Source organism: Ovis canadensis, chromosome 20 (genome assembly GCF_042477335.2).
Source record: "Ovis canadensis isolate MfBH-ARS-UI-01 breed Bighorn chromosome 20, ARS-UI_OviCan_v2, whole genome shotgun sequence".
Classification (NCBI taxonomy): Eukaryota; Metazoa; Chordata; class Mammalia; order Artiodactyla; family Bovidae; genus Ovis; species Ovis canadensis.
In genome coordinates, this window is record NC_091264.1 from 22,577,693 (window position 1) to 22,590,028 (window position 12,336).

The window sequence follows — 12,336 nt, forward strand, 5'->3', positions numbered from 1 at the left end:
GGTGGGACCACCACTCCAACTTCCTCCAAGGCAGGATGCCCACTGCCCCGGGGGCCCCACCCCACCCCACCCCATCCACAGTCACTCACCACAGGGCCTGGAGGCCCAGCCTGGCCTGTGGCCCCGGGACGGCCTTGCTGACCCTGCAGATTTGAGGGGACCGCAGAGATCAGGAGCCGTGTCCCCCGCACCACACCCCTCCCAGCCCAGCCGAGCCTCTGCATCACGACTTACCACTGAGCCAGGGAGACCTCTCAGGCCATCAGGACCAGGCTTTCCTGCTGGGCCTGCAGGACCCACAGGGCCTGTCTTCCCTGGGGCGCCCACAGCGCCAGGGTCCCCCTGAAACACACCAAAGAAGTGTCCCGAATGGCAGAGGATGGTGTGGTAGGAGCAGCGGATCCAGGGTGGGTGGGGGGGGGGGACAGAGGGGAGGGGTCGAACCCGAGACCGCTGGGGTAGGGAGGACAGGGAACACCGCCTGGAGGAGGGGGCGTGGGGGAGGCGTCTGGGGGCCGGAGGGTGAGGACGGGGAGGGGCGGGGCGGTGCAATGGGCGTCCCAGCATCCAGGAGGCTCTCCCCACCTTGGCGCCCTTCTCTCCTTGTCGCCCTTCAGGACCAGGTGTGCCTGCAGGTCCCTGCAGGTGGAGGAGGGGAGGGGGTGTAGGCGGCCATGAGCAGCCAGGCTCACCTCCCACCCCCGAGCATCCTCCTGGTACACACACACACACCTGTGCACGCGCACACCTTCACACACACAGTCACAGAGGCTGACTCATCTCCCTCCCAAAGCAGTCCTCCTGGTACACACACAGACACAATCACAGAGGCTCACTCACTGATGTGAGAGCTGCTACAAAGGTACCAGTTGTCAAAATACTGTGCATTAGGTGAAAAGCCTCTTGCCCACATACCACCAGTAAACAAAGGGTTCATCCCCTGCCAGCCCTTTTCCTCCTAACCCCTAGACCAAGGATCAAACTTGTGCCTGCCCTCCACAGTGGGATCAAAGAGCCGCAACCACTGGGCCACCAGGAAATCTCCCCCCACATCTATTCTGATTGGTTAGTACACACACCACCACCCCTGGCAAGATCAGACAGGATATACAGGAGCAAAGATACCCAAATCTGCACAGCACACTCGCAAACACACGTGATCACACACACCTCCCCCAAGGATGGCTGGGACACCAGGCCTCTCCGCATCCTGCCCCCCATCGCCCCAGCGGCCATCCAGCCTCCCCCAGGACTGCCCGCAAGGTCCACCTCACTTACCCTCTTTCCAAGCGGTCCAGGAGGTCCATTCTCTCCCGTGGGACCGGGGGACCCCTGTGGAGGGAGGGAGAGTGGTGGTGAGGGAGCCCCTCAGGTGTGGGCACAGCGGAGGGGACTGGGCCTGCGGGTGGGGGGTCACAGGTACTCACAGGCTGTCCTGGCTCCCCGTCCTCTCCACGGTCACCCTTGGCACCATCCTGGCCCTGCAGAGATGCAGCACTGTCAGAGGGGGCCCCCGGCCTGGCTGACCTCACCCCCAAACCCGCCGATCCTCCCATTCTTCCATCTGCCCCCCACACCCCCAGTTCCCACCTGCCATTCAGAGTGCCTCCAGAGCAGACCACCCTCCTCTCCCACCCTCCCTGGGTAAGACTCACCCGAGGGCCAACTTCTCCAGGAGGGCCAGGGTCACCAGGAAAACCAACAGGACCCTGATCCGGAGGGAACCCAAGGGTCAGGGTCACAGCTCCTAAGCCCACCCAGCGCCAACACGACCCCCATTGGCACAGGGCGCACGCTCTCTCTCTACAGGCAATGCCCACCCGCACTGCCCTAGGAAGAGGGCCTCCGGTAGCCCTTCTCCCCACCTCATGCGCGGCCTGCCCTCCAAGGCTTTCAGGTCAAGTTTCATTTTCTCTCTGGATCCCAAACTCCATAATCCCTCCCAGGAGACCCTGTTCCCCCCTACAAGTCCCCCACACTCTTGCCCCCCCCACTCCAAGATCCTCACACGCATTCCTAGGTCTCCACACACAGGGCCCTCCTCCAAGCCCCCTCCCCAAACTCACGGGGTTCCCTTTGGGACCGTCGTCGCCGGTGGGGCCCTTAGGCCCCGGTGGTCCCGCCTCTCCCGCCTGCCCAGTCTCTCCTTTCTCCCCGCGCTCCCCACGTGGACCCTGAAGGATGGGTGGAGGTTACAGACGGTCCCAAAGGAGGATTCAGCCCCCCCCACCCCTGCTTCCAAGACGCCTTCAGCCTCCCCCTCATCCCCCCGCCCCCACTGACACCAGGGTGCACACAGAAGTCGAGCCCATGGAGGGAGGAAAGGGGCCCCTCTTCCTTTCGAGGAAAGGCGGGTGGAGCCCCCTCGGATCCAGGGACCAGGCCCCCTGAGAACGGCTGGGAGCTGCAGCTCCAGGAGGTCACAGGAAAGGTGGGGGTGGGAACGAGAGGGTGGAGGGGCTTGGGGAGCCAGCTCCAGAGCCACCGCTCACCTTGACCCCTGGCTCGCCCTGGACTCCCGGAGACCCCGACTCTCCTGGCTCCCCCTGCAAGGAGATGGGGGTCAAGAGCCTTCATTCCCCCGCGCCTCCAAAAGCCTGGCACTCCCGTCTTTCTCTCTGTCTCTCTCGGTCACACTGCGCAGTTCGTCTGACGACTGAGCACAGGCCGCGGCAGTGAAAGCACTGACTCCTGGCATGGGACCACCAGCGGCCCGTCCCCATCGCTCTCCTTTGAGGCCCCCACCGGAAATGGCGGAAACTCACCCCCCAAGGCCCTCCCTGTACCCTTTCCCAGTACCTTCTCTCCAGGGGGACCCAAGTTCCCAACACCTCCTGGGGGGCCTTGTGGACCCTGAAAGAGAACCAGAAATAAAGGGGAGGGGTTGCCCCGTGGGCTCAGAGGCTGGACGAGGCCTGAGGTCACCGCCACGAGTCGTGAGACGGCGGGGGGCCTTCCCGGGGGCCAGCGGCGTCTCTCGGCATCTGAGATGAGACCAGAGGTTACAGCCTAGGGGGAGGGAGGCAGGGCACTGGCTACACCGGGGCCGGAGGACTCACATCCGCTCCATTGGGTCCAGCTGGGCCTCGAGGTCCTGGGGGGCCAGGTGGTCCCTGGAGAGAAGCAGACGCCAGGAGGTGAGAGAAGGTGAGCCAAGGATGCCCGGAGCGGCGGGGCCAGGGAAGCGGGCGCGGAGGGAGGCGGCCGGGCCAGGGCAGGGTGGGCGCTGGAAGCCGGGGGGACTAGCAGGTGAGGCTGGGGTCAGGAGGGGCCCACCCCGCCAAGGGGGCCACACTCACCATCGGGCCCACATCTCCTGTTTCTCCCTTCTCCCCCGAGGGGCCTGGTAGACCCTGCGCAGGTGTACACAACAGACCCAGGTGACCAGCCCACCTGGAGCATGCCCTCCCCCGGCCCCTCCCCCGAGACCCCAGCCCCCCACCCCCCAGCCCTCCTTCCCAAGCAGGGGCTGGCGAGGGTCTGGGGCAGACACCAGCCCCGCTGTGACCCCCCTCCACCTCTCAGCCCCTGCCTCCTCTCCCCAGCTCACCTGCAGACCAATGGGTCCCGGGGGTCCATTGAATCCTCTTGTTCCTTCGTCACCTTTGGCTCCGAAATGTCCCTGGGGACCCCGAGCTCCAGGCTCCCCATCTGCCCCCTGAGGTCGGGGAGGGCAGGGACGAGGACTCAGAGATGGTCCTGGGTCCGGGGTTTTCTAGCCCTGCCCAGAACTGGGCAGCAGGCCCAGAGCCCCCCATCCCCACCCCCAACTCCAAGGGCAGAATCGGGGCACCGGTCACTCACCGCAGCGCCAGGCTGCCCCACAGGCCCGATGGGTCCGGGGGGCCCAGGGGGGCCCTGGGGGAGAAAGCAGAGTCAGAGACGCCAAGACAAGGGGCGGGGCCGGGAGGGGCTGAGGTTCAGGGGCAGAGAGGAGAAGTCAGAGGGATGAACACTCACGTGCTCCCCCTTGTTGCCTTTGGCGCCCTTCTGTCCAGGGTCTCCCACCTCACCCTGGGGGAGGGCAAGGGGAACGTTAGAGGAAGCAGAGGGCAGGAGGGCAGAAGGAGCCACGGGCCCGGGGGCCACCCCCAGCCCAGCGAGCTCTCGCGCAGAAGCTGAGCCCGGGGCCTGGGGCTCTCTCACCTTGTCTCCATCCTCTCCTGCCCCACCCGGGGGCCCGGCGGGGCCAGGAAGCCCCACGGGACCCTGCACCCCATCGCGGCCGGTCGGACCGATGGGGCCCTTCTCACCCTGTGGGAAAGGAAGGCAGGCGTCGTGACCCACAGATGCTGTTACCCTGGAGGCCCCTTGAGGCCCAGCAGCTCCCAGACCCCCCACAGTGCTTCCCAGGGACCCCGCACTCACCGGGACTCCTTTCTCTCCCGCTGCTCCAGGTGGACCCTGTGGTCCCGGGCGGCCTGGGGGACCAATGGGTCCCCCGGATCCTGCCGAACCTCGCTCACCAGGGGATCCCTGTGACAGGAGCAAGCGTCAGACCCGCTAAAGGGGAGACCACAGCCCCTGACACCAGAGTACACCCAGCCACGGTTCCCAGGAGAAAAGCCCAGCATCGGAGGCCTCATGCTGACCCCAGCCTCCCTCTGCCAGGTCCTGCAGCCCCACCGGAATCCAGATGCTGCCCCGCACCCTTCCTCCCACCACCCCCCAAGGGCCCCAGACTCACCGCAGGGCCAGGGGGACCAGCCGGGCCTTCATTCCCCTTCAGACCAGGCCCACCCTGTGAGCCAGAGATTGGGGACAACAGACGTGAGACGGGAGAGGGGGACCTCACAGGCTGGGAGCTTAGGAGACACACGGGGAAGGATGGGGGCTGGGACGTGGGCGTGGGGTGACGCTGGGTGCCAGGAGGTGCGGGGCCTTGTTACGGGTATCCAGGTTGGGGTCACACTCACAGCAGTGCCAGGGAGGCCTCTCTCTCCCGGAAAGCCCCTCAGACCAGCGGGACCATCCTTCCCCGGGGCCCCAGGGGGTCCAGGATCACCCTAAAAGGAAACGAAGGTGATGAACCACTGCCAGGCTCCCCAGTTGGGCAGAGACCTCTGCCCCTTCAAACCCCCAACGGGCTGCCCCCTTAGGCACCCGAACCCCATTCTCCCAAGCACCCCCTCCCAGGCCCTCTGCTGACCTTCGTGCCTTCTTTTCCAGCTGTTCCAGTCAGTCCCTGCTCGCCAGGGGGGCCGGGGGGGCCTGGGTGGCCTCGCTCCCCCATGGGCCCGGTTTCCCCTGTGGCTCCCTGGGAAGGAGGCAGACAGACCCCAGTCTCAGCCCCCGCCTCACTCTGGTCACCTTGCGGTGCCCCGAGTACCCCTTCCTGTCTGCCCCAGGGTTCCCCTAGGCCTCCACGCTGGTCCCCCTTCCCCGGTGTGGGGTGCCCACACCGCCCGGTGTCCCTGTCGGGGCCCTTCCTCTGCTCCAAGATGCACGAAGAGGAGAACTGGTCCCAGAAACAGATGGAACTCTGGGATCCCTGCTCCAAACCCAGCCCCCACCACGCACCCCAGTCCCAGGGGCCCCACAGGCAAAGCAGGGTCAGGGGCCCGGGATCAGGAGGAGAAGAGAGGCAGACTTTCCAACCCCCAGGGTCTGGGATGCTTTGTCTCTGCGGGGGGGTGGGGGGCAAGCGTACCTGGGGTCCCACCACTCCTGGGGGGCCAGGGGGCCCAGTCTTCCCTTGGAAGCCCTGAGAGAGAAAGAGAGGAGAGGGGGTCAGAGCACACAGTCTGGCCTGGACACGGCACAGTCCCCAGGCTCCCAGGTCACCACCAAGTCCTTGGCTGCGGTCTGAGCAGCATTGGGATGGGGGGCACTCCCAGGAGACCCTTCCTTGGGGGCCTTCCAGACAGGACAGCAGGGTGGGGGCGCTCTGTGGGTGCCGGGGTGCCACTCACCACTTCTCCTCTCTGGCCTGGGTGTCCCGGCAGCCCGTCCTTCCCGGGGGGGCCCTGGAAGGGGTTCAGAGGTCAGGTGAGCTCTAGACTGGGCAGGGGGTGAGGAGGAGGGGCACCCAGAGCCAAGGCAGGTCAGAGGGCAGCTTACCGGAGGTCCTTTGGGGCCAGGAAACCCGTTGGGGCCCTGAGGCCCAGGGAGACCCTAGAGACGGAGCTGGTTGTCAGGAGAACGGGGAGCCGGCACCACTGGCCCCGGGACAGCGCCAGGGCGCAGGGGGCTCGAGCACACTCACCCTCTCTCCGGGAGGTCCGTGGGGGCCGTCTCCACCCGAGGTTCCCTGTGGGGGAGACAGGGGAAGAGAGGCTGACTTCTAGCCAGCCCCAAGGTCGGAGAAGGGGACGCAGCTGGGCGCCGGGGCGGAGGGGAGACGGAGCCCCGCGGAGACCACCAACCTTGGCTCCAGACTTCCCGGTGGCACCTCGAGGTCCCCGCTGACCACGCGGACCCTAGAGAGAGGACAGGGGAGTTATCAGAAAGACCCCCAAAGCACCCCCTTGGGCTCCCGAGCCACAAGCCTCTTCCACTGCACTCACCGTGGGGCCGCGCTCTCCCCGAGGCCCTGATTTCCCTGACAGGCCCTGGTGGGGGCAAAGTGAAGGCAACGCATCAGCCCTGAGCCCCCCAGAGCCACCCCTCCCCCCACAGCCCCCCTTCCCCAGCTTACCCGGGCTCCCTTCTCTCCACTGGCTCCAGGAAAACCCGGAAATCCCAGCGACCCCTGGTGAGGATGGAAAAGGGGGAAAACCGAGCAGTCAAGAAGAGGGCAGGCTGGGGAAAGGCCAAGGGGGGTCAGGAGAGGTGATGGAAGCAGAGGGTGGAGACTCGGGCTCTGCCGATAGCTTGGGGGCCTTAGACAAGCCCTGGTACTTTCTGGGCCTCCGTTTCTCCATCTGTAGAATGGGCGTGGACTAAATTCTGTCTAGGGTCCCCTCACTGCTCTGTCCGTCTGCTTCCTGCAATTAGAGGTCAGGGAAGGGAGAGGGAGGAAGGGTTCAGTGGGGCATCAAATCACCTTGGGGCCCTGGCGTCCGGGGTAGCCAGGCAGACCAGGAACACCCAGCTTGCCCTGTGGACAGACAGGGGGCCATCAGGAGCAAGTGGGACCACGGATCCCACTCCATCCTGGAGACCCAGCCCCCAAACAGCAAACATCTAGCGTGCCCCCAACCCCCACCGCCCTCATCCCCCACCAACCCCACCCCAGGCTGCCTGGCATTTACAAAAGGGGACTCTCCTTCCTGAGAGTGGATTTTACCCAAACTCCAGGGCTGGAATCTCATCTCCTCTGTATCTTAAAATCAGCAGCTCACGCCCTGCAGGCGCTGAGATCCCCTGCCTGCCCGGCACCTCTGCTCCCTCCTCCCCGGCACACACAACCAAGACCAGCCCCCTTGCAGCCCCCCGCTCTGCCTTGCTGCAGGCTCAGCTCTGCAGCCCCCACCGCCAGCCCCCCATGCCCTGCCCCCTGAGGCCTCAGGGCCTGTCTTGCCGAAGAGTGGATGTGGGGAGCAGGGATCTGGTCGCCTGACTCCAGGGGCTCCAACCCTGGTTCTACCCTGCACTGGCTGTGTGACGAACAAGCCCCCAAACCTCTTGGTGCTTCAGGACCGTAGTAGTGCCCACCCCGTGGGGCTGACAGGACACGGCAGCCAGGTTAGCCGTGAAGATGGCAGAGCTCACCGCCTCGCCAGCTCGGTCCCTTCTCGGAGTTCCTACTGGTCTGAGTCTGCACACACTTTCCCTCTGCCTGGCACCCCCAGGAACCCTGTGACAGCCTCTCTGCGTGTCCCCACAAATCTGTTGTGAACTCTTTATGACGGGGACTTTCCTAGGTTTCTTATGTAGCCCCTCTCAATCCGTCAGTGTCTAGGGGGTGCCAGACACAGAGAGGAGCATGATTAACGCACGCTCATCTTTGACTGACTTTCCGGCTTCAGCCATTGGTGTCCCCGTACCCGCTCTGACCCCAGCACCCCAGGCCTCACACCCTCCATGTCCCACAGCACGTAGACATTGACCCCCTCGCCCCCGTCACCTTCTCGCCCATGAGCCCCGGGGGCCCAGGGTCCCCCGTGGGTCCAGTGCGCCCCTTCGGCCCCTCAGGACCATCCTCACCCCTGGAGCCGGGGACTCCAACCTCACCCTGGGGGAGAGGAATAGAGGTGAGAGATCGGGACTCGGGGTGGGAGCTGAGCCCCGAGATGGGGGACAGGCCCCAGTGAGGCTGGTAGGGTCGGTGGGGGTCCCTGGAGTTCCTGCAAGACGAGGAGCCCCAAGGGGCAGGGAGAGGGCGGCGATCAGCCAGCCGGTAGGTCACAGAGCGCAGGGCTGGGTCCTGCTTGAATCGGGCTCTAAAGGGAGGTCAGATCCTCAAGGGAGCCTGGAGATGGGCAGTCCAGGGGTGTTGGAGTGAGGCTGGTAACTGGGGGCTCAAAGAGGAGGGTCACCAGCGCTTGGAGTTGGGGGGCAATGAGGAGGTCTCTACTCACCCTGTCGCCTTTCACACCCATGTCCCCTTTGAAGCCAGGAAAGCCATCCTCGCCCTGAGAAATATGAGTGAGTGAGAGGACATCACGGATGATGGAAGGAGGGGTGGGCAGAGGCAGGCAGGAGAGGGGGCGGAAGGCAGAGGGGAGCTGGGGCTGAGAAGCATTGCTCACCTTTTCACCCTTGTGACCCTTCAGACCCCGAATTCCATCCACGCCCTGGAATTGGAGGGGGGACAGAAGGAGCGGTCAGGAGGGGCAGTGGGGCTGGCAGGACCAAGCTCTGGGCCCGGCTGGCTGCCCCGACCTCAGCCTTCCTCTCCCAGCCGGCTGGTCTCTTACCTTGATGCCCCGAGGTCCTGGGTACCCCAGAGGACCCTGAGGTCCGGATGGCCCCTGCAAGAGGACAGAGAAGGTCGATAAAGGGTCTTGGGGTCACTGAGGGTGCCCCAGGGTGGGAGAAAGGGAAGTGAGCAATCGGAGTCTGGAGAGGGTTGCAGGGGGTGGACTGTCAGAGCCACGTGAAGATACGAGGAGATCCCAAGGACTTGGACGCCCGGGTCTGGGTGGCAACCCCGCCAGGGGATGCGAGGGGCATGGAAGAGCTTACCTGGTTTCCTTTGGTTCCAGGAGGGCCTTCCTTGCCCGGGTGACCCTGGGGGTAGGGGAAGGAGAGCGTGACCACTGGTCCCTGACACTTCCTGCATCCCTCTCTACACTTCTTGGACCCAAATGCCCCCGGGACCTAATGAAGCTGACTGACCATTGGCAGCATCACCAGTGACCTCCCAGGGCAAGGGACACTCCATAAGGATACTCACTGAGGTGCCTGCAAGTCACTCCCTGGGGTGGAGGGTCAAGGGGGATTTGTATGAAGAGGTGGGGGCACTCACCGGGGGTCCATCTGAGCCGGGCATGCCAGGCAGCCCTGGTTTCCCTCGAGGACCCTGCAGGGAGACGAGGACACTCAGTCCCAGCCAGACATTTGGGGGCTCCCTGCAACCCGCCTCAGCACACCCACCGTCCCCCAGACCCCTTAGTCACTTACCTTCTCTCCATGAGGGCCGATGGCACCCTGGGGCCCGGGGAGACCCTAGACACCGGAGAGAAATGTCACAGGGGCCCCCAGGGGTGGGCCCCACTTTCTCCCCCAGCCAACAGCCCTAGTTCACAGCACAAGCGGCAAAGACTTGAGGCCCTTCATTTCCAGTCCCCACGCAGCGTCTGACCCACTGTGGGAGCGCAGGGGAAGCCCCTTAGGTTGTGGGGCAGACAGGACCACTCACCTGGGTCCCAGGGGTCCCCTGCTGTCCGGGAGGTCCTGGTTCTCCCTGGGGTCCCTGGAAACAGGCAGCCAGGCAGGGGTCAGAAGGAAATGGTGACAGAACAAACTGGGCAGAGGAGCTGAGTCCCAGGAGGGACAGACGAGGGGGCAAGCGCCGGAAGCAGGAGGGGGTCAAAGGGGCAAAGGGACGAGGACCTTGGCAGAGACGCGGGGGGCGGAGGGTCGGGGGGGGGTCTCCATGCCTGTCACTTACCAAGCTACCTTTGGGACCGTGGGGGCCATCCATGCCTCGGACTCCCTGAAACATGAGAGGGGCGTGAGTCTGGGACAGACCTGTGGTTTCCGAAGCCAGGCCATCCCCACAGGACAGGGCAGGCGCGTGGCAGCTGCCCTCCAGTTCATCCCAAACCTAAGCAAACACGGCCGCCCGGATCCACAGGGCATGGGGCTCTGGTCTGTGGGTTTGTGGGGCTTTGTTTTGTTTCTCTTGAGGACCTTTTTTTTTTTGCTATGCCCAAAGTGTTTGATGCACTACAGGATATGGGCCCATGTGGGCACCTTCGGGTGCAGGCTCAAGGGGCAGTGGGGGCGGGGCGGGGAGGCATTCAGGGAAGGTGGAGAGGGCAGGGTCAGAGTCAGGGACAGTCACTCACCGGGGGTCCAGGAATCCCAGGAGGGCCTTTGGGGCCAAGGAGACCTCGAGGTCCCTGCGTTCAGGTGAGGGGAAGACAGGACCACGTGGGTGAGAGAGCATGTCCCTTTCATGCCCACGCCCCTCCTCTGGGGTCTGAGCCACACTCCCCCCCCCCGACACTCACCGACTCCCCAGGCAGCCCCCGAGGCCCGATCTCTCCATCGTCTCCCTGGAGGAAGACATGTGAAGCAGCCTCACCTTCCAGAACCCCCCACCCCCAGCCCCAGCACCCCCCGGCCCCCACCGCGCCCGCCCATGCAGGCTGCAACACTTACCCTCTCTCCATCCTCACCAGGGGGCCCAGGAAGGCCCTGGGCACCAGTATCACCCTGAAAAATGGGCCACCAGGTAAGAGGGGTACAGAGTCCCCAACACAGACAGACATAGGCCGTCTTCAGGGTCCAAGGAAGTTCCTTCTCTCAGCTCCTGCTGGGACCATCAGCCTCCTTCCCTGGCCTCGAGATCCCTCCCTCCCTTCCCCTCCAGGGAAGATCTGCCCCCATCACGACACCCTACGGACCCCATACTCACTCTGTGTCCCTTCTCCCCAGGCAGCCCTGGGAGGCCGTCAAATCCTCGGTCACCCTAAGGAGGAGAGGGGCAGCCCAGGTGAGGTGCCAGCCCCTCTCCCATCATGTCCTGAGTGGGGCGGGGCTATCCCCAGGAAATAGATAAGCTCAGGAGTTCTGGGTGGGCATCAGAGAGGGGCCCAGGCCTGTTACCTTCACTCCAGGTTCCCCAGGCATCCCTCGGGCTCCGTCAGCACCCGCTCGGCCCTGGGGGTGCAGGGGAGGTGTCAGAGCAAGCAGGGGCCCAGCCCTCCACCCCCTGCACCCTGTCTCCATCCCCCACCCCCTCCCATCCTACCCCAGTCACTCACCCTTCGCCCCGCCTTGCCAGGAGGGCCCATGAGGCCCTGAGGTCCTCTGGGGCCCTAGAAGGGAGAGACAGGAGCAGGGTTAGTGGGCACAGGTTGGCGGGGGGGCAGCACTGAGCTGGGGACCAGGTAGGGGGAGGCTGCCACCTGAGGTCCCAGGTCTCCAGACTCTCCTTTCATGCCAGGGCTCCCGGGTTGTCCCTGTGAGGAGAGAGGGGGGCTTGCTGAAGGACACACCCATCGGTGGCTGCAGAGCCTTCCCCCAATGCAGCAAAGTAACTCTCAACTTGGTCCTTTTCCAGGACTGTCCATACCCCTAAAACATGGATAAAGGACCCCCTATCACAACACCCCAAGCACTCACCAGGGGGCCAGGGCGGCCTGTGTATCCCATAGGGCCGGGGGGTCCTCGGAGGGCCATCTAGGGGGGCAGAGCAGACGGCAGAGCTGAGCACAGGCAGCAGGAGAACCCCGGACCCCGGGTCACCTCCCAGATTCACCCTTCTTCCCTGACCTTCATTCCACTGCCCTGATCGTCGTCAACCTCGCTGTCAGCCCCCAAGCCAACCCAGACCTCTCCCTGCCTACAGTCACACCGACCTACCTTTCCAACCCCTCCTAGTGCCTTCCTCCGCCTACCACACCCCTCCCGCCCCCCTCGCAGGACCCCTGGCCCTACTCACCCGCGCCTGCTGCAGAATCGCCTGGGCCTGGGCCTCCTGGGCCGCCACCACGGGGCCCTTGTCACCCCCACCACTGCCGAACCGGAACTGTGGGGCAAGGAGAAAAAAGTCTAGATTCTTCCAGGAAGTCCACGAGAGCCCCGAAACCAAAGGCATCACCCAGCACGTGGGCCTCCATCTCCCAGGTTCCAGATACCCTAAGCCCTCCTCCAGTGTCTCCCCTGGGCTCCGGGTCATCACTCAGAGGTTTCCAGACATGTAGCTCCTGTCTCCCTCCCTCACTCTCAGCCTCTTCCTCCTAGATTCCCTGAAATCTAGGATTTTCTGCCCGATTCTAG

At 64.7% G+C, this 12,336-nt stretch overlaps 1 protein-coding gene across 2 annotated transcripts in view; it reads right to left on the reverse strand.

The window, feature by feature from the left end:
• COL11A2 (collagen type XI alpha 2 chain) overlaps positions 1–12,336 on the reverse strand; it is a 28,794-nt gene that overhangs the window by 4,433 nt on the left and 12,025 nt on the right. For both annotated transcript variants that reach the window (XM_069564738.1, XM_069564737.1), the window contains 45 exons: positions 11,999–12,085; positions 11,680–11,736; positions 11,463–11,516; positions 11,319–11,372; positions 11,161–11,214; positions 10,970–11,023; positions 10,714–10,767; positions 10,563–10,607; positions 10,398–10,451; positions 9,998–10,042; positions 9,746–9,799; positions 9,508–9,552; positions 9,353–9,406; positions 9,070–9,114; positions 8,802–8,855; positions 8,634–8,678; positions 8,463–8,516; positions 8,009–8,116; positions 6,986–7,039; positions 6,638–6,691; positions 6,507–6,551; positions 6,366–6,419; positions 6,206–6,250; positions 6,061–6,114; positions 5,913–5,966; positions 5,651–5,704; positions 5,150–5,257; positions 4,917–5,006; positions 4,688–4,741; positions 4,369–4,476; positions 4,147–4,254; positions 3,961–4,014; positions 3,805–3,858; positions 3,551–3,658; positions 3,300–3,353; positions 3,060–3,113; positions 2,800–2,853; positions 2,493–2,546; positions 2,067–2,174; positions 1,656–1,709; positions 1,428–1,481; positions 1,279–1,332; positions 586–639; positions 235–342; positions 90–143 (listed from right to left, as the gene is read on the reverse strand). In XM_069564738.1, the coding sequence (XP_069420839.1) occupies positions 90–143; positions 235–342; positions 586–639; positions 1,279–1,332; positions 1,428–1,481; positions 1,656–1,709; positions 2,067–2,174; positions 2,493–2,546; positions 2,800–2,853; positions 3,060–3,113; positions 3,300–3,353; positions 3,551–3,658; positions 3,805–3,858; positions 3,961–4,014; positions 4,147–4,254; positions 4,369–4,476; positions 4,688–4,741; positions 4,917–5,006; positions 5,150–5,257; positions 5,651–5,704; positions 5,913–5,966; positions 6,061–6,114; positions 6,206–6,250; positions 6,366–6,419; positions 6,507–6,551; positions 6,638–6,691; positions 6,986–7,039; positions 8,009–8,116; positions 8,463–8,516; positions 8,634–8,678; positions 8,802–8,855; positions 9,070–9,114; positions 9,353–9,406; positions 9,508–9,552; positions 9,746–9,799; positions 9,998–10,042; positions 10,398–10,451; positions 10,563–10,607; positions 10,714–10,767; positions 10,970–11,023; positions 11,161–11,214; positions 11,319–11,372; positions 11,463–11,516; positions 11,680–11,736; positions 11,999–12,085 (2,817 nt within the window). The remainder of the gene's footprint in view (positions 1–89; positions 144–234; positions 343–585; positions 640–1,278; positions 1,333–1,427; positions 1,482–1,655; positions 1,710–2,066; positions 2,175–2,492; positions 2,547–2,799; positions 2,854–3,059; positions 3,114–3,299; positions 3,354–3,550; positions 3,659–3,804; positions 3,859–3,960; positions 4,015–4,146; positions 4,255–4,368; positions 4,477–4,687; positions 4,742–4,916; positions 5,007–5,149; positions 5,258–5,650; positions 5,705–5,912; positions 5,967–6,060; positions 6,115–6,205; positions 6,251–6,365; positions 6,420–6,506; positions 6,552–6,637; positions 6,692–6,985; positions 7,040–8,008; positions 8,117–8,462; positions 8,517–8,633; positions 8,679–8,801; positions 8,856–9,069; positions 9,115–9,352; positions 9,407–9,507; positions 9,553–9,745; positions 9,800–9,997; positions 10,043–10,397; positions 10,452–10,562; positions 10,608–10,713; positions 10,768–10,969; positions 11,024–11,160; positions 11,215–11,318; positions 11,373–11,462; positions 11,517–11,679; positions 11,737–11,998; positions 12,086–12,336) is intronic.